Below are 19,913 nucleotides of genomic sequence, written 5' to 3'. Positions count from 1 at the left end.
CCCTCAGAGCCTGGTTCCTCTGGTCTACCCAGTACAGCCAGTAGAGGACTGGTCACCCCTCAGAGCCTGGTTCCTCTGGTCTACCAAGTACAGCCAGTAGAGGACTGGTCACCCCTCAGATCCTGGTTCCTCTGGTCTACCCAGTACAGCCAGTAGAGGACTGGTCACCCCTCAGAGCCTGGTTCCTCTCTACCCAGTACAGCCAGTAGAGGACTGGTCACCCCTCAGAGCCTGGTTCCTCTCTACCCAGTACAGCCAGTAGAGGACTGGTCACCCCTCAGAGCCTGGTTCCTCTGATCTACCCAGTACAGCCAGTAGAGGACTGGTCACCCCTCAGAGCCTGGTTCCTCTGGTCTACCCAGTATAGCCAGAAGAGGACTGGTCACCCCTCAGAGCCTGGTTCCTCTGGTCTACCCAGTACAGCCAGTAGAGGACTGGTCACCCCTCAGAGCCTGGTTCCTCTCTACCCAGTACAGTCAGTAGAGGACTGGTCACCCCTCAGAGAATGGCTCCTCTGGTCTACCCAGTACAGCCAGTAGAGGACTGGTCACCCCTCAGAGCCTGGTTCATCTCTACCCAGTACAGCCAGTAGAGGACTGGTCACCCCTCAGAGCCTGGTTCCTCTGGTCTACCCAGTACAACCAGTAGAGGACTGGTCACCCCTCAGAGCCTGGTTCCTCTGGTCTACCCAGTACAGCCAGTAGAGGACTGGTCACCCCTCAGAGCCTGGTTCCTCTGGTCTAACCAGTACAGCCAGTAGAGGACTGGTCACCCCTCAGAGCCTGGTTCCTCTCTACCCAGTACAACCAGTAGAGGACTGGTCACCCCTCAGAGCCTGGTTCCTCTGGTCTACCCAGTACAGCCAGTAGAGGACTGGTCACCCCTCAGAGCCTGGTCCCTCTGGTCTTACCCAGTACAGCCAGTAGAGGGCTGGTCACCCCTCAGAGCCTGGTCCCTCTGGTCTACCCAGTACAGCCAGTAGAGGACTGGTCAGCCCTCAGAGCCTGGTTCATCTCTACCCAGTACAGCCAGTAGAGGACTGGTCACCCCTCAGAGCCTGGTTCCTCTGGTCTACCCAGTACAACCAGTAGAGGACTGGTCACCCCTCAGAGCCTGGTTCCTCTGGTCTAACCAGTACAGCCAGTAGAGGACTGGTCACCCCTCAGAGCCTGGTTCCTCTCTACCCAGTACAGCCAGTAGAGGACTGGTCACCCCTCAGAGCCTGGTTCCTCTGGTCTACCCAGTACAGCCAGTAGAGGACTGGTCACCCCTCAGAGCCTGGTTCCTCTGGTCTACCCAGTACAGCCAGTAGAGGACTGGTCACCCCTCAGAGCCTGGTTCCTCTGGTCTACCCAGTACAGCCAGTAGAGGACTGGTCACCCCTCAGAGCCTGGTTCCTCTGGTCTACCCAGTACAGCCAGTAGAGGACTGGTCACCCCTTAGAGCCTGGTTCCTCTGGTCTACCCAGTACAGCCAGTAGAGGACTGGTCACCCCTCAGAGCCTGGTTCCTCTCTACCCAGTACAGCCAGTAGAGGACTGGTCACCCCTCAGAGCCTGGTTCCTCTGGTCTACCCAGTACAGCCAGTAGAGGACTGGTCACCCCTCAGAGCCTGGTTCCTCTGGTCTACCCAGTACAGCCAGTAGAGGACTGGTCACCCCTCAGAGCCTGGTTCCTCTCTACCCAGTACAGCCAGTAGAGGACTGGTCACCCCTCAGAGCCTGGTTCCTCTGGTCTACCCATGAAATAATCTTTGGCTGCTTTGTGTGATGTATTGGTGTCTCTACGTTCTTGACCTTTGTGCTGTTGTCTGTGACCAATAATGTTGCTACCATGCTGTTGTCATGACATTGGCCTCTTTGGGTACAGGAAGGACAGTTGACCCCCTCCCCTTTGTATCATCACCCAACCTACCTTCCCCCAACCCAGGGTTGTAAAAACTCTGAGGAGAATCTCCTACCCCATGTTTCATAGAGAGACAAAGGAAATTCTTCCAACTCATAGAATTAGAATTGGAGAACCGAGCGACATGTGTGTTCTGGAGAAGATATGGAAGATTGGTGAAGAATCCAGCTACGAACTGGTCCGCTTGGTACAATTTTGTGATACTCAGAAGAGACAATATAGCCATATTACCATAAAACTGTTTATATAATAGCCTCAGCGATGAGACTTGAATCCACATGGTTGTATAAAATGTATTAATAAGGATAAAGCTATTTGTAATACATTGAGATGCTATGTACTGATGTTAATGTGATAGAATTGTATTTCTGTAACCAAGTCTAACTCAGTCATAGGCACGCCCCCAGGGACACATACAGGACCAGGCGTCATTTGACAAGCCTGTTCAAGGGTCACTATAAAACCCACCCTGATTTACATTTCTTTAGACCAGGCCTCCACTCCATTGCGAGTTGGCCCATAGGTTTGACCATCCAATTCCTCTACTGAAAGTGAACTACACCACGTGGTTAACTTTTAGACTATCGAGACCGACAGAATAAGAACAAGTCTTTGATATTAATTATTAGTCTGCAGCTAAGTAAATTATATCATCGAACGCGAAGACCAACGAAACATCCATTCTATAACGACATTAATGAATGTCGCTTTGAAAGATCTATTCTAACTGAGTGAGAGAGAGAGAGAGAGAGAGAGAGAGAGAGAGAATTCTCCAACTGAACGACTCTTCAACAAGGATCCCGACGACACACTGAGCGTAAATATATATTGATTGCAATTGTTCCCAAATGAGTGAGCGTTTATGTGCAAAAGGATTAGCATATCAATTGTTAATATTAATGAACTCTGTAGGTGTGCATCCTCAGCTGACTTTTTATGACCCATTGTTCTACAAGACACCAGCTAGGCCTGTTTAGACCACTAGGGCACATTCCTCTACCAATTCTTTGTGATGATAATTACTGTTTGTATACTTTCTGTGAATTACTTAGTTTAGGAAATAAATGATTTTAAGACAATTGATGTATGGATGACTCTTAGTAAAGACTGGGTTCGTGCAGATACAACAATTTACGACGTTTGGAATGAGACTGGACGCGAGGTAAAATACACCATTTAAACCAGAAGATAATCGGCCTATACTATACTATAATAGAATATAATATATAATGTTATAATATAGGAAAGTTATATTAGGAAAATTATAACTTTGTAATCTGAATATTTTCCTTGGTGCCCCGATCTCCTAGTTAATTACAATTAAACGATTAATCAGTTTAATCGCGTGATAATAATTACAGGGAGTTAATTGATAAACATGTCTTCAGTTTAATGGTACCCCAAAGACACGACAATATATACTATATAACATATATACTAATGCATATATACACTAATATATAACATATATATACTATATAACATGTATACTAATGCATATACCAATCTAATGCTTTTACATTTATGGTGAATAGTGAATAGTATTATGTGCGCCCTTCAGGAGAAGTGAGTGATGTCATTAAACTGAATTGAAATCATGATCATCATTAGTTACACAGACATCCGACCAAATTATGTACAAATATTCACACACACTCAAAACGACAAATGAAGAAAGACTACAAAATGAAATGCTTCACCCACATATTAAACATTCAAAGTACATCTACAAGAACAAATATAGCGATAAACAGATAATGTTTGCTATTTCAGTTGTCATTGATTGTCATTTCCCCTCATCCCAATTCACGTCTACATCTGTAGAACCTTTCCATTTAACTGCATAGTGGGCCAGCCAACATGGGACAAGTACTGAGGAAAAACCTTTACATTTAACTGCATAGTGGGCCAGCCAACATGGGACAAGTGCTGGGGAAAAACCTTTCCATTTAACTGCATAGTAGGCCAGCCAACATGGGACAAGTGCTGGGGAAAAACCTTTCCATTTAACTGCATCCATTCTCATAACAACGCGGCCGCTGACAACTCGTACGTAGGATCTTCTCGTTTGCGCATCGGACACCAACACCCAAAGACACTACACTGTGTTGCTACCATGCTGTGTTGTCATGTGTTGCTACCATGCTGTGTTGCTACCATGCTGTGTTGCTACCATGCTGTGTTGCTACCATGCTGTGTTGCTACCATGCTATGTTGCTACCGTGCTGTATTGTCATGTGTTGCTACCACGCTGTGTTGTCATGTGTTGCTACCACGCTGTGTTGTCATGTGTTGCTACCACGCTGTGTTGTCATGTGTTGCTACCATGCTGTGTTGCTACCATGCTGTATTGTCATGTGTTGCTACCGTGCTGTATTGTCATGTGTTGCTACCACGCTGTGTTGTCATGTGTTGCTACCATGCTGTGTTGCTACCATGCTGTGTTGCTACCATGCTGTGTTGTCATGTGTTGCTACCATGCTGTGTTGTCATGTGTTGCTACCGTGCTGTATTGTCATGTGTTGCTACCATGCTGTGTTGTCATGTGTTGCTGCCATGCTGTGTAGCTACCATGCTGTGTTGTCATGTGTAGCTACCATGCTGTGTTGTCATGTGTTGCTACCATGCTGTGTTGTCATGTGTTGCTGCCATGCTGTGTAGCTACCATGCTGTGTTGTTATGTGTAGCTACCATGCTGTGTTGTCATGTGTTGCTGCCATGCTGTGTTGTCATGTGTTGCTACAATGCTGTGTTGTCATGTGTTGCTACCATGCTGTGTTGCTACCATGCTGTGTTGTCATGTGTTGCTGCCATGCTGTGTTGTCATGTGTTGCTACCATGCTGTGTTGCTACCATGCTGTGTTGCTACCATGCTGTGTTGTCATGTGTTTCTACCATGCTGTGTTGTCATGTGTTGCTACCATGCTGTGTTGTCACCATGCTGTGTTGTTGTCTTAGGTCTCTCTGTATGTAGTGTTGTGTTGTCTCTCTTGTCGTGATGTGTGTTTTGTCCTATATTTGTATTGTATTTTTAATCCCAGCCCCCGTCCCAGCAGGAGGCCTTTAGCCTTTTGGTAGGCCGTCTATGTCAATAACAATTTGTTCTGAACTGACTTTCCTAGTTAAAAAAGGTTAAAAATATGAATATAAAATATACAGTATTTATTTAGAGGGAGGTAATATAAATTCATCTTGCAACCAAAACAGACGGACAGGAACAAAGACAGACAGGTAGGAACATCAGACACAAACACACTACTTACTAAATGAGTAATATCCACCTGTGGATGATAAGAAAAAACAGTCAGTTAGGAGAAATGTTGACACATAAAACCATCATGTTATTATCAAACCCTGCTGGTACCTCCTCAGAGCCTGGTTCCTCTGGTCTACCCAGTACAGCCAGTAGAGGACTGGTCACCCCTCAGAGCCTGGTTCCTCTCTACCCAGTACAGCCAGTAGAGAGGTTCTTACCCAGGTGATAGACTAGATAAGGTTTATATTCCAGTGATATGTAACCAGAGGTAGAGAGGTTTTTACCCAGGTGATAGACTAGATAAGGTTTATATTCCAGTGATATGTAACCAGAGGTAGAGAGGTTCTTACTCAGGTGATAGACTAGATAAGGTTTATATTCCAGTGATATGTAACCAGAGGTAGAGAGGTTCTTACTCAGGTGATAGACTAGTTCAGGTTCCAGATCCAGTAGAGTCCTGTGAAAGTCTGATTTCAACCTTGTTCTGTCTTCTGCTTCTTCTAGGGCCTTGAACAACAGTCTCATCTGGTCCTGTCTGGTCATCTGGTTGATCTTGATGTTACAGTACAACTCCTGATAGAACAGCTCATGAAGGATGGGCTTCACTTTGGTAACCATCTGAATGAGTTGATCCTTATGGTGGTCCACAAATGTGGCACCTGAAAAGAGAAGAGGACATTACTAGTCAGGTTAGATGTAGAGTTATATACTGTAGAACAAGAGGACATTACTAGTCAGGTTAGATGTAGAGTTATATACTGTAGAACAAGAGGACATTACTAGTCAGGTTAGATGTAGAGTTATATACTGTAGAACAAGAGGACATTACTAGACAGGTTAGATGTAGAGTTATATACTGTAGAACAAGAGGACATTACTAGTCAGGTTAGATATAGAGTTATATACTGTAGAACTAGAGGACATTACTAGTCAGGTTAGATGTAGAGTTATATACTGTAGAACAAGAGGACATTACTAGTCAGGTTAGATGTAGAGTTATATACTGTAGAACAAGAGGACATTACTAGTCAGGTTAGATGTAGAGTTATATACTTATTTTCTTTATGCGAATCACAGGGTTTTGGGACTGGTCTGTTCATTCCTAACCCATACCTGTTCATCCCTGACCTAAACCTGTTCATCCCTAACCCAAACTCAGCAAAAAAAGAAACGTCCCTTTTTCAGGACCCTGTCTTTCAACGATAATTTGTAAAAATCCAAATAACTTCACAGATCTTCATTGTAAAGGGTTTAAACACTGTTTCCCATGCTTGTTCAATGAACCATAAACAATTAATGAACATGCACCTGTGGAACGGTCGTTAAGACACTAACAGCTTGCAGATGGTAGGCAATTAAGGTCACAGTTATGAAAACTTAGGACACTAAAAAGGCCTTTCTACTGACTGAAAAACACCAAAAGAAAGATGCCCAGGGTCCCTGCTCATATATGTAAACGTGCCTTAGGCATGCTGCAAGGAGGCATGAGGACTGCAGATGTGGCAGGGCAATAAATTGCAACGTCCGAACTGTGAGACGCCTAAGACAGCGCTACAGGAAGACAAGATGGACAGCTGATCGTCCTCACAGTGGCAGACCACGTGTAACAACACCTGCACAGGATCGGTACATCCAAACATCACACCTGCGGGACAGGTACAGGATGGCAACAACAACTGCCTGAGTTACACCAGGAACGCACAATCCCTCCATCAGTGCTCAGACTGTCCGCAATAGGCTGAGAGGCTGGACTGAGGGCTTGTAGGCCTGTTGTAAGGCAAGTCCTCACCAGACATCACCGGCAACAACGTCGCCTATGGGCACAAACCCACCGTCGCTGGACCAGACAGGATTGGCAAAAAGTGCTCTTCACTGACGAGTCGCGGTTTTGTCTCACCAGGGGTGATGATCGGATTTGTCTTTATCGTCGAAGGAACGAGCGTTACACCGAGGCCTGTACTCTGGAGCGGGATCGATTTGGAGGTGGAGGGTCCGTCATGGTCTGGGGTGGTGTGTCACAACATCATCGGACTGAGCTTGTCGTCATTGCAGGCAATCTCAACTCTGTGTGTTACAGGGAAAACATCCTCCTCCTTCATGTGGTACCCTTCCTGCAGGCTCATCCTGACATGACCCTCCAGCATGACAATGCCACCAGCCATACTGCTCGTTCTGTGCGTGATTTCCTGCATGACAGGAATGTCAGTGTTCTGCAATGGCCAGCGAAGAGCCCGGATCTCAATCTCATTGAGCACGTCTGGGACCTGTTTGATCGGAGGGTGAGGGCTAGGGCCATTCCAACAGAAATGTCTGGGAACTTGCAGGTGCCTTGGTGAAAGAGTGGGGTAACATCTCGCAGCACGAACTGGCAAATCTGATGCAGTCCATGAGGAGGAGATGCACTGCAGTACTTAATGCAGCTGGTGGCCACACCAGATACTGACTGTTACTTTTGACCCCCCCCCCCTTTGTTCAGGGACACATTATTCAATTTCTGTTAGTCACATGTCTGTGGAACTTGTTCAGTTCATGTCTCAGTTGCTGAATCTTGTTATGTTCATACAAATATTTACTCATGTTAAGTTTGCTGAAAATAAACGCAGCTGATAGCAAGAGGACGTTTCTTTTTTTGCTGAGTTTATATATATATACTGCTCAAAAAAATAAAGGGAACACTTAAACAACACATCCTAGATCTGAATGAAATAAATAATCTTATTAAATACTTTTTTCTTTACACAGTTGAATGTGCTGACAACAAAATCACACAAAAATAATCAATGGAAATCCAATTTATCAACCCATGGAGGTCTGGATTTGGAGTCACACTCAAAATTAAAGTGGAAAACCACACTACAGGCTGATCCAACTTTGATGTAGTTTGATGTGGTTGTTCCACTGGATATCATAAGGTGAATGCACCAATTTGTAAGTCGCTCTGGATAAGAGCGTCTGCTAAATGACTTAAATGTAAATGTAATGTAATGTCCTTAAAACAAGTCAAAATGAGGCTCAGTAGTGTGTGTGGCCTCCACGTGCCTGTATGACCTCCCTACAACGCCTGGGCATGCTCCTGATGAGGTGACGGATGGTCTCCTGAGGGATCTCCTCCCAGACCTGGACTAAAGCATCCGCCAACTCCTGGACAGTCTGTGGTGCAACGTGGCGTTGGTGGATGGAGCGAGACATGATGTCCCAGATGTGCTCAATTGGATTCAGGTCTGGGGAACGGGCGGGCCAGTCTATAGCATCAATGCCTTCCTCTTGCAGGAACTGCTGACACACTCCAGCCACATGAGGTCTAGCATTGTCTTGCATTAGGAGGAACCCAGGGCCAACCGCACCAGCATATGGTCTCACAAGGGGTCTGAGGATCTCGTCTTGGTACCTAATGGCAGTCAGGCTACCACTGGCGAGCACATGGAGGGCTGTGCGGCCCCACAAAGAAATGCCACCCCACACCATGACAGACCCAACGCCAAACCGGTCATGCTGGAGGATGTTGCAGGCAGCAGAACGTTCTCCACGGCGTCTCCAGACTCTGTCACGTGCTCAGTGTGAACCTGCTTTCATCTGTGAAGAGCACAGGGCGCCAGTGGCGAATTTGCCAACCTTGGTGTTTTCTGGCAAATGCCAAAAGTCCTGCACGGTGTTGGGCTGTAAGCACAACCCCCACCTGTGGACGTCGGGCCCTCATACCACCCTCATGGAGTCTGTTTCTGACCGTTTGAGCAGACACATGCACATTTGTGGCCTGCTAGAGGTAATTTTGCAGGGCTCTGGCAGTGCTCCTCCTGCTTCTCCTTGCACAAAGGCGGAGGTAGCGGTCCTGCTGCTGGGTTGTTGCCCTCCTACGGCCTCCTCCACGTCTCCTGATGTACTGGCCTGTCTCCTGGTAGCGCCTCCATGCTCTGGACACTACGCTGACAGACACAGCAAACCTTCTTGCCACAGCTCGCATTGATGTGCCATCCTGGATGAACTGCACTACCTGAGCCACTTGTGTGGGTTGTAGACTCCGTCTCATGCTACCACTAGAGTGAAAGCACAGCCAGCATTCAAAAGTGACCAAAACATCAGCCAGGAAGCATAGGAACTGAGAAGTGGTCTGTGGTCACCACCTGCAGAACCACTCCTTTATTGGGGGTGTCTTGCTATTTGCCTATAATTTCCACCTGTTGTCTATTCCATTTGCACAACAGCATGTGAAATTTATTGTCAATCAGTGTTGCTTCCTAAGTGGACAGTTTGATTTCACAGAAGTGTGATTGACTTGGAGTTACATTGTGTTGTTTAAGTGTTCCCTTTATTTTTTTGAGCAGTGAATATGTAAATATGTAAAGTATACAGCCAGTATACAGCCAGTAGAGGACTGGTCACCCCTCAGAGCCTGGTTCCTCTGGTCTACCCAGTACAGCCAGTAGAGGACTGGTCACCCCTCAGAGCCTGGTTCCTCTCTGCCCAGTACAGCCAGTAGAGGACTGGTCACCCATCAGAGCCTGGTTCCTCTCTACCCAGTACAGCCAGTAGAGGACTGGTCACCCCTCAGAGCCTGGTTCCACTCTACCCAGTACAGCCAGTAGAGGACTGGTCACCCCTCAGAGCCTGGTTCCTCTGGTCTACCGAGTACAGCCAGTAGAGGACTGGTCACCCCTCAGAGCCTGGTTCCTCTGGTCTACCCAGTACAGCCAGTAGAGGACTGGTCACCCCTCAGAGCCTGGTTCCTCTGGTTTACCCAGTACAGCCAGTAGAGGACTGGTCACCCCTCAGAGCCTGGTTCCTCTCTACCCAGTACAGTCAGTAGAGGACTGGTCACCCCTCAGAGCCTGGTTCCTCTGGTCTACCCAGTACAGCCAGTAGAGGACTGGTCACCCCTCAGAGCCTGGTTCCTCTGGTCTACCCAGAACAGCCAGTAGAGGACTGGTCACCCCTCAGAGCCTGGTTCCTCTGGTTTACCCAGTACAGCCAGTAGAGGACTGGTCACCCCTCAGAGCCTGGTTCCTCTCTACCCAGTACAGTCAGTAGAGGACTGGTCACCCCTCAGAGCCTGGTTCCTCTGGTCTACCCAATACAGTCAGTAGAGGACTGGTCACCCCTCAGAGCCTGGTTCCTCTGGTCTACCCAGTACAGCCAGTAGAGGACTGGTCACCCTTCAGAGCCTGGTTCCTCTGGTCTACCCAGTACAGCCAGTAGAGGACTGGTCACCCCTCAGAGCCTGGTTCCTCTCTACCCAGTACAGCAAGTAGAGAGGTTCTTACCCAGGTGATAGACTAGATAAGGTTTCTATTCCAGTGATATGTAACCAGAGGTAGAGAGGTTCTTACCCAGGTGATAGACTAGATAAGGTTTATATTCCAGTGATATGTAACCAGAGGTAGAGAGGTTCTTACCCAGGTGATAGACTAGATAAGGTTTATATTCCAGTGATATGTAACCAGAGGTAGAGAGGTTCTTACCCAGGTGATAGACTAGATAAGGTTTATATTCCAGTGATATGTAACCAGAGGTAGAGAGGTTCTTACCCAGGTGATAGACTAGATACGGTTTATATTCCAGTGATATGTAACCAGAGGTAGAGAGGTTCTTACCCAGGTCTTTGACAAGTTCAGGTTCCAGATCCAGTAGAATCCTGTAAAAGTCTGATTTCATCTTGTCCCCTCCTGAGTCTAGAGCCTTGAACAACAGTCCCATCTGGTCCTTGCTGGTCTTGGCAGCATGGATCTGAGAGTACATCTTCTTAGAATGGATCAAGTAAAATGCTTTGGGAATCACCATGGTAACATTCTGAATGAGGTCACCCCTGTTTATGGTCACAAACTGGGCATCACCTAGACAGGTTAGATGTAGAGTTATATACTGTAGAACAAGAGGACATCACTAGACAGGTTAGATGTAGAGTTATATACTGTAGAACAAGAGGACATTACTAGACAGGTTAGATGTAGAGTTATATACTGTAGAACAAGAGGACATTACTAGACAGGTTAGATGTAGAGTTATATACTGTAGAACAAGACAAAACCATGAGGTCTGTGATTAACAGTTGACCCATCAGTATTATAGTAATAAACCATGAGGTCTGTGATTAACAGTTGACCCATCAGTATTATAGTAATAAACCATGAGGTCTGTGATTAACAGTTGACCCATCAGTATTATAGTAATAAACCATGAGGTCTGTGATTAACAGTTGACCCATCAGTATTATAGTAATAAACCATGAGGTCTGTGATTAACAGTTGACCCATCAGTATTATAGTAATAAACCATGAGGTCTGTGATTAACAGTTGACCCATCAGTATTATAGTAATAAACCATGAGGTCTGTGATTAACAGTTGACCCATCAGTATTATAGTAATAAACCATGAGGTCTGTGATTAACAGTTGACCCATCAGTATTATAGTAATAAACCATGAGGTCTGTGATTAACAGTTGATCCATCAGTATTATAGTAATAATCATAATCTCTATATATGAAACTCTAACAAGACAACAGACCACTTACCTTTTTCTTGCCATCGTTGTCTTTGCTCCTTCTCTGTAGACAAAAGATAACAAATGTGTAAAAGCACAATAGTAAAAAGTACAATAACAATTAATAATCATTAAAAGCCTGGATGTCTGTTCCCACGCGGTAATCTAATTAGCATAATGCTAAACTAAACTCTGACTTTAGTGTCTGGGGGTCTAAAAAGGTATTTCACCCGTTTTGCTCTACAAGCTTCACACTGGTACCTATATATAGTTATATCCTGATCTAATACAGGACTGAAGGTAACCTGGTATAAATGAATACAAGTGAATAGAGTCTAATGGACAGGATATGGGTCATTCCTAGTTATATCCTGATCACCCCTCAGAGCCTGGTTCCTCTGGTCTACCCAGTACAGCCAGTAGAGGACTGGTCACCCCTCAGAGCCTGGTTCCTCTGGTCTACCCAGTACAGCCAGTAGAGGACTGGTCACCCCTCAGAGCCTGGTTCCTCTGGTTTACCCAGTACAGCCAGTAGAGGACTGGTCACCCCTCAGAGCCTGGTTCCTCTCTACCCAGTACAGCCAGTAGAGGACTGGTCACCCCTCAGAGCCTGGTTCCTCTGGTCTACCCAGTACAGCCAGTAGAGGACTGGTCACCCCTCAGAGCCTGGTTCCTCTCTACCCAGTACAGCCAGTAGGGGACTGGTCACCCCTCAGAGCCTGGATCCTCTCTAACCAGTACAGCCAGTAGAGGACTGGTCACCCCTCAGAACCTGGTTCCTCTGGTCTACCCAGTACAGCCAGTAGAGGACTGGTCACCCCTCAGAGCCTGGTTCCTCTGGTCTACCCAGTACAGCCAGTAGAGGACTGGTCACCCCTCAGAGCCTGGTTCCTCTGGTCTACCCAGTACAGCCAGTAGAGGACTGGTCACCCCTCAGAGCCTGGTTCCTCTGGTCTACCAAGTACAGCCAGTAGAGGACTGGTCACCCCTCAGAGCCTGGTTCCTCTGGTCTACCCAGAACAGCCAGTAGAGGACTGGTCACCCCTCAAAGCCTGGTTCCTCTGGTCTACCCAGTACAGCCAGTAGAGGACTGGTCACCCCTCAGAGCCTGGTTCCTCTCTACCCAGTAGAGGATTGGTCACCCCTCAGAGCCTGGTTCCTCTGGTCTAGCCAGTACAACCAGTAGAGGACTGGTCACCCCTGAGAGCCTGGTTCCTCTGGTCTACCCAGTTCAGCCAGTAGAGGACTGGTCACCCCTCAGAGCCTGGTTCCTCTGGTCTACCCAGTACAGCCAGTAGAGGACTGGACACCTCTCAGAGCCTGGTTCCTCTCAACCCAGTATAGCCAGTAGAGGACTGGTCACCCCTCAGAGCCTGGTTCCTCTGGTCTACCCAGTACAGCCAGTAGAGGACTGGTCACACCTGAGAGCCTGGTTCCTCTGGTCTACCAAGTATAGCCAGTAGAGGACTGGTCACCCCTCAGAGCCTGGTTCCTCTGGTTTACCTAGTACAGCCAGTAGAGGACTGGTCACCCCTCAGAGCCTGGTTCCTCTCTACCCAGTACAGCCAGAAGAGGACAGGTCACCCCTCAAAGCCTGGTTCCTCTCTACCCAGTAGAGGACTGGTCACCCCTCAGAGCCTGGTTCCTCTGGTCTACCCAGTACAGCCAGTAGAGGACTGGTCACCCCTCAGAGACTGGTTCCTCTGGTCTACCCAGTACAGCCAGTAGTGGACTGGTCACCCCTCAGAGCCTGGTTCCTCTGGTCTACCCAGTACAGCCAGTAGAGGACTGGTCACCCCTCAGAGCCTGGTTCCTCTCTACCCAGTACAGCCATTAGAGGACTGGTCACCCCTCAGAGCCTGGTTCCTCTCTACCCAGTACAGCCAGTAGAGGACTGGTCACCCCTCAGAGCCTGGTTCCTCTGGTCTACCCAGTACAGCCAGTAGAGGACTGGTCAACCCTCAGAGCCTGGTTCCTCTCTACCCAGCAGAGGATTGGTCACACCTCAGAGCCTGGTTCCTCTGGTCTACCCAGTACAGCCAGTAGAGGACTGGTCACCCCTCAGAGCCTGGTTCCTCTCTACCCAGTACAGCCAGTAGAGGATTGGTCACCCCTCAGAGCCTGGTTCCTCTGGTCTACCCAGTACAGCCAGTAGAGGACTGGTCACCCCTCAGAGCCTGGTTCTTACCCAGGTGATAGACTAGATAAGGTTTATATTCCAGTGATATGTAACCAGAGGTAGAGAGGTTCTTACCCAGGTGATAGACTAGATCAGGTTTATATTCCAGTGATATGTAACCAGAGGTAGAGAGGTTCTTACCCAGGTGATAGACTAGATACGGTTTATATTCCAGTGATATGTAACCAGAGGTAGAGAGGTTCTTACCCAGGTGATAGACTAGATAAGGTTTATATTCCAGTGATATGTAACCAGAGGTAGAGAGGTTCTTACCCAGGTGATAGACTAGATAAGGTTTATATTCCAGTGATATGTAACCAGAGGTAGAGAGGTTCTTACCCAGGTGATAGACTAGATCAGGTTTATATTCCAGTGATATGTAACCAGAGGTAGAGAGGTTCTTACCCAGGTGATAGACTAGATCAGGTTTATATTCCAGTGATATGTAACCAGAGGTAGAGAGGTTCTTACCCAGGTGATAGACTAGATAAGGTTTATATTCCAGTGATATGTAACCAGAGGTAGAGAGGTTCTTACCCAGGTTTAAGACAAGTTCAGGTTCCAGATCCAGTAGAATCAAGTAAAATGCTGATTTCACTCTTGTTCTGTCTTCTGCTTCTGCTTCTTCTAGGGCCTTGAACAACCGTCTCATCTGTTCCTGGCTGGTCCCGGCAGCACTGATCTGAGAGTTCATCTCATCAGGGATCAACTTCTTCTTGTGCAGCTCAGACGCTATGGATTTCCCCTCGTAAACATTCTGAATGAGGTGATACTTGTTTCTGGTCACAAACTCGGCATGATCTAGACAGGTTAGATGTAGAGTTATATACTGTAGAACAAGAGGACATTACTAGTCAGGTTAGATGTAGAGTTATATACTGTAGAACAAGACAAAACCATGAGGTCTGTGATTAACAGTTGACCCATCAGTATTATAGTAATAAACCATGAGGTCTGTGATTAACAGTTGACCCATCAGTATTATAGTAATAAACCATGAGGTCTGTGATTAACAGTTGACCCATCAGTATTATAGTAATAAACCATGAGGTCTGTGATTAACAGTTGACCCATCAGTATTATAGTAATAAACCATGAGGTCTGTGATTAACAGTTGACCCATCAGTATTATAGTAATAAACCATGAGGTCTGTGATTAACAGTTGACCCATCAGTATTATAGTAATAAACCATGAGGTCTGTGATTAACAGTTGACCCATCAGTATTATAGTAATAAACCATGAGGTCTGTGATTAACAGTTGACCCATCAGTATTATAGTAATAAACCATGAGGTCTGTGATTAACAGTTGACCCATCAGTATTATAGTAATAAACCATGAGGTCTGTGATTAACAGTTGACCCATCAGTATTATAGTAATAAACCATGAGGTCTGTGATTAACAGTTGACCCATCAGTATTATAGTAATAAACCATGAGGTCTGTGATTAACAGTTGACCCATCAGTAATATAGTAATAAACCATGAGGTCTGTGATTAACAGTTGACCCATCAGTATTATAGTAATAAACCATGAGGTCTGTGATTAACAGTTGATCCATCAGTATTATAGTAATAAACCATGAGGTCTGTGATTAACAGTTGACCCATCAGTATTATAGTAATAAACCATGAGGTCTGTGATTAACAGTTGACCCATCAGTATTATAGTAATAAACCATGAGGTCTGTGATTAACAGTTGTCCCATCAGTATTATAGTAATAAACCATGAGGTCTGTGATTAACAGTTGACCCATCAGTATTATAGTAATAAACCATGAGGTCTGTGATTAACAGTTGACCCATCAGTATTATAGTAATAAACCATGAGGTCTGTGATTAACAGTTGACCCATCAGTATTATAGTAATAAACCATGAGGTCTGTGATTAACAGTTGACCCATCAGTATTATAGTAATAAACCATGAGGTCTGTGATTAACAGTTGACCCATCAGTATTATAGTAATAAACCATGAGGTCTGTGATTAACAGTTGACCCATCAGTATTATAGTAATAAACCATGAGGTCTGTGATTAACAGTTGACCCATCAGTATTATAGTAATAAACCATGAGGTCTGTGATTAACAGTTGACCCATCAGTATTATAGTAATAAACCATGAGGTCTGTGATTAACAGTTGACCCATCAGTATTATAGTAATAAACCATGAGGTCTGTGATTAACAGTTGACCCATCAGTATTATAGTAATAAACCATGAGGTCTGTGATTAACAGTTGACCCATCAGTATTATAGTAATAAACCATGAGGTCTGTGATTAACAGTTGACCCATCAGTAATATAGTAATAAACCATGAGGTCTGTGATTAACAGTTGACCCATCAGTATTATAGTAATAAACCATGAGGTCTGTGATTAACAGTTGATCCATCAGTATTATAGTAATAAACCATGAGGTCTGTGATTAACAGTTGACCCATCAGTATTATAGTAATAAACCATGAGGTCTGTGATTAACAGTTGACCCATCAGTATTATAGTAATAAACCATGAGGTCTGTGATTAACAGTTGTCCCATCAGTATTATAGTAATAAACCATGAGGTCTGTGATTAACAGTTGACCCATCAGTATTATAGTAATAAACCATGAGGTCTGTGATTAACAGTTGACCCATCAGTATTATAGTAATAAACCATGAGGTCTGTGATTAACAGTTGACCCATCAGTATTATAGTAATAAACCATGAGGTCTGTGATTAACAGTTGACCCATCAGTATTATAGTAATAAACCATGAGGTCTGTGATTAACAGTTGACCCATCAGTATTATAGTAATAAACCATGAGGTCTGTGATTAACAGTTGACCCATCAGTATTATAGTAATAAACCATGAGGTCTGTGATTAACAGTTGACCCATCAGTATTATAGTAATAAATCATGAGGTCTGTGATTAACAGTTGACCCATCAGTATTATAGTAATAATCATAATCTCTATATGTGAAACTCTAATAAGACAACAGCCCACTTACTTTGTTCTGCCCATCGTTTACTTTGCTTCTCCTCTGTAGACAAAAGACAACAAATGTGTAAAAGCACAATAGTAAAAAGTACAATAACAATTAATAATCATTAAAAGCCTGGATGTCTGTTCCCACGAGGTAATCAAATTAGCATAAAGCTAAATTAAACTCTGACTTTAGTGTCTGGGGGTCTAAAAAGGTATTTCACCCGTTTTGGTCTACAAGCTTCACACTGGTACCTATATATAGTTATATCCTGATCTAATACAGGACTGAAGGTAACCTGGTATAAATGAATAGAGTCTAATGGACAGGATATGGATCATTCCTAGTTATATCCTGATCACCCCTCAGAGCCTGGTTCCTCTGGTCTTTCCAGTACAGCCAGTAGAGGACTGGTCACCCCTCAGAGCCTGGTTCCTCTCTACCCAGTACAGCCAGTAGAGGACTGGTCACCCCTCAGATCCTGGTTCCTCTGGTCTACCCAGTACAGCCAGTAGAGGACTGGTCACCCCTCAGAGCCTGGTTCCTCTGGTCTACCCAGTACAGCCAGTAGAGGACTGGTCACCCCTCAGAACCTGGTTCCTCTGGTCTACCCAGTACAGCCAGTAGAGGACTGGTCACCCCTCAGAGCCTGGTTCCTCTGGTTTACCCAGTACAGCCAGTAGAGGACTGGTCACCCCTCAGAGCCTGGTTCCTCTCTACCCAGTACAGTCAGTAGAGGACTGGTCACCCCTCAGAGCCTGGTTCCTCTACCCAGTACAGCCAGTAGAGGACTGGTCACCCCTCAGAGCCTGGTTCCTCTGGTTTACCCAGTACAGCCAGTAGAGGACTGGTCACCCCTCAGAGCCTGGTTCCTCTCTACCCAGTACAGTCAGTAGAGGACTGGTCACCCCTCAGAGCCTGGTTCCTCTGGTCTACCCAGTACAGTCAGTAGAGGACTGGTCACCCCTCAGAGCCTGGTTCCTCTGGTCTACCCAGTACAGCCAGTAGAGGACTGGTCACCCTTCAGAGCCTGGTTCCTCTGGTCTACCCAGTACAGCCAGTAGAGGACTGGTCACCCCTCAGAGCCTGGTTCCTCTCTACCCAGTACAGCCAGTAGAGAGGTTCTTACCCAGGTGATAGACTAGATAAGGTTTCTATTCCAGTGATATGTAACCAGAGGTAGAGAGGTTCTTACCCAGGTGATAGACTAGATAAGGTTTATATTCCAGTGATATGTAACCAGAGGTAGAGAGGTTCTTACCCAGGTGATAGACTAGATAAGGTTTATATTCCAGTGATATGTAACCAGAGGTAGAGAGGTTCTTACCCAGGTGATAGACTAGATAAGGTTTATATTCCAGCGATATGTAACCAGAGGTAGAGAGGTTCTTACCCAGGTGATAGACTAGATAAGGTTTATATTCCAGTGATATGTAACCAGAGGTAGAGAGGTTCTTACCCAGGTGATAGACTAGATAAGGTTTATATTCCAGTGATATGTAACCAGAGGTAGAGAGGTTCTTACCCAGGTGATAGACTAGATAAGGTTTATATTCCAGTGATATGTAACCAGAGGTAGAGAGGTTCTTACCCAGGTGATAGACTAGTGTCATGACTGTCCTGATCAGGTCAGGATACAGGAGACCACCACCCTACAGATTATCTCCCAAACCCCCAACAGAGGAGGAGAGATCTAGGGGTCTGAAGATGTGGGGGTTTTATGACACCTCATGCCCATAATACAGAGAAATTCCTTTGTCCTAACAATGGAGAACTGGCCTCAGAACCTTAAACATGCAATAAAGGAACTTTGGAACAATGGTTTCCGTCAGCCACAATGGTGGTTATGACGAAAAGTGGAATATTAAAATGTATGTAACTTTTGTATTTGTTTTTAAAGGTTAAGAGATGACGTTATTATGAAAACATTGTACCTTTAAGAGTTTTCCCAGTATATGCCTGATGTTTATACATTGTACACTGTTTGGAAAATATCCAAATCAAACAGAATGTTTTGGCAAAGATGAAATGTGAAGTTAGTGTCTAAAATCGGATTTTTAGCCAAATCTAAGCCTTGCCCCTGTACTTGGTCCGCCCAGAGAATCGCCCTAAAGGCTGTCACACCCACCTCTGACCCGAGGGTATAAGACAGGAGATTGGAGAATTAACATAGGAGACTATTGACCCCAAGCTGCAGCGAAGGTCTAACAAAGTCGACGAACCCCAAAACGAAACACAAGGTTGAAGACAAAGAAATATTTTTCTACACGAGCTACGGACGAGTAGCTGTGTCTAAGCGGGTGAATTCAAGCCGAACCACCCAGCCTCCACTCTCGATTGAATCGTGGTATCGACACCATTCGAGCCGAAGCTGTGAGCTCTGAGCTACAGAGCTGTCTGTCCTCAGAAGACCCCTTTCAGATCAAGGGTGAGGATCAGACCACTTTGCCAAGAAGGACACTGACATCGTGAGGACAACCGGAGAGTTGCGCCGTAGAACTGCGTCATTTAGAAGCCTAAACGACCCACGCGGAGCTTCCCACCTGAGAACTACAACACGTAATTACATCATTATATTCTGACCCATAAGAGCGGCAGTTCGGGGCAAGGCTAATTTTAAATAAGCATGGCTGACAAATGAACCCAAATGTATATTTCTCTCGTGTACTTCCTTTCTTTCTCTCTCTTTAAAATCCCCATTTTGGGTAACAAGCGCCAGAGTGTGTTGGCCCGTTGTACTAAGTCCTTATCAATAGCTAGACTGTGTTTTGTGTATGTGCATTTTTATCATCATTTTAGCTTGCTAGTAAATAAATAATCAACTAAGATTGGTGTGGTAAATTCAGTGGTAAAGCCCGGGTCCGTGCAGATTCCCGGATTATACGACTTTCAGATAATGAGACTGTAGAGGAAACTGATTAATTTAGCGACTGTTGTAATCGATATTCTGATATCCTTTGAGTTAATTTGGGAAATAGAAACTCAATCAAAACAATGTTCCCATGGTGCCCCAGGTTAATGAGTTAATAATTGCTTGATTCATTGCTTAATTCAGTTAATCACGTAATTATAAACCGTTAATCATTCGATGAGCAACAGTCGTCACATTAACTAATACAAC

The 19,913-nt window shown here is 45.4% G+C and overlaps 1 protein-coding gene across 1 annotated transcript in view; it reads right to left on the bottom strand.

The window, feature by feature from the left end:
* LOC115195012 (butyrophilin subfamily 3 member A2-like) overlaps positions 1–19,913 on the bottom strand; it is a 54,247-nt gene that overhangs the window by 14,992 nt on the left and 19,342 nt on the right. The window contains exons 9-10 of the mRNA XM_029754912.1: positions 5,577–5,691; positions 5,168–5,185 (exon numbers count right to left, since the gene is read on the bottom strand). Of these exons, the coding sequence (XP_029610772.1) occupies positions 5,168–5,185; positions 5,577–5,691 (133 nt within the window). The remainder of the gene's footprint in view (positions 1–5,167; positions 5,186–5,576; positions 5,692–19,913) is intronic.

Source organism: Salmo trutta, chromosome 5, assembly GCF_901001165.1.
Source record: "Salmo trutta chromosome 5, fSalTru1.1, whole genome shotgun sequence".
NCBI classification, from domain to species: Eukaryota; Metazoa; Chordata; class Actinopteri; order Salmoniformes; family Salmonidae; genus Salmo; species Salmo trutta.
Note: the sequence above shows the minus strand (reverse complement) of the source record. Positions and strands in the feature narration are given on the sequence as shown.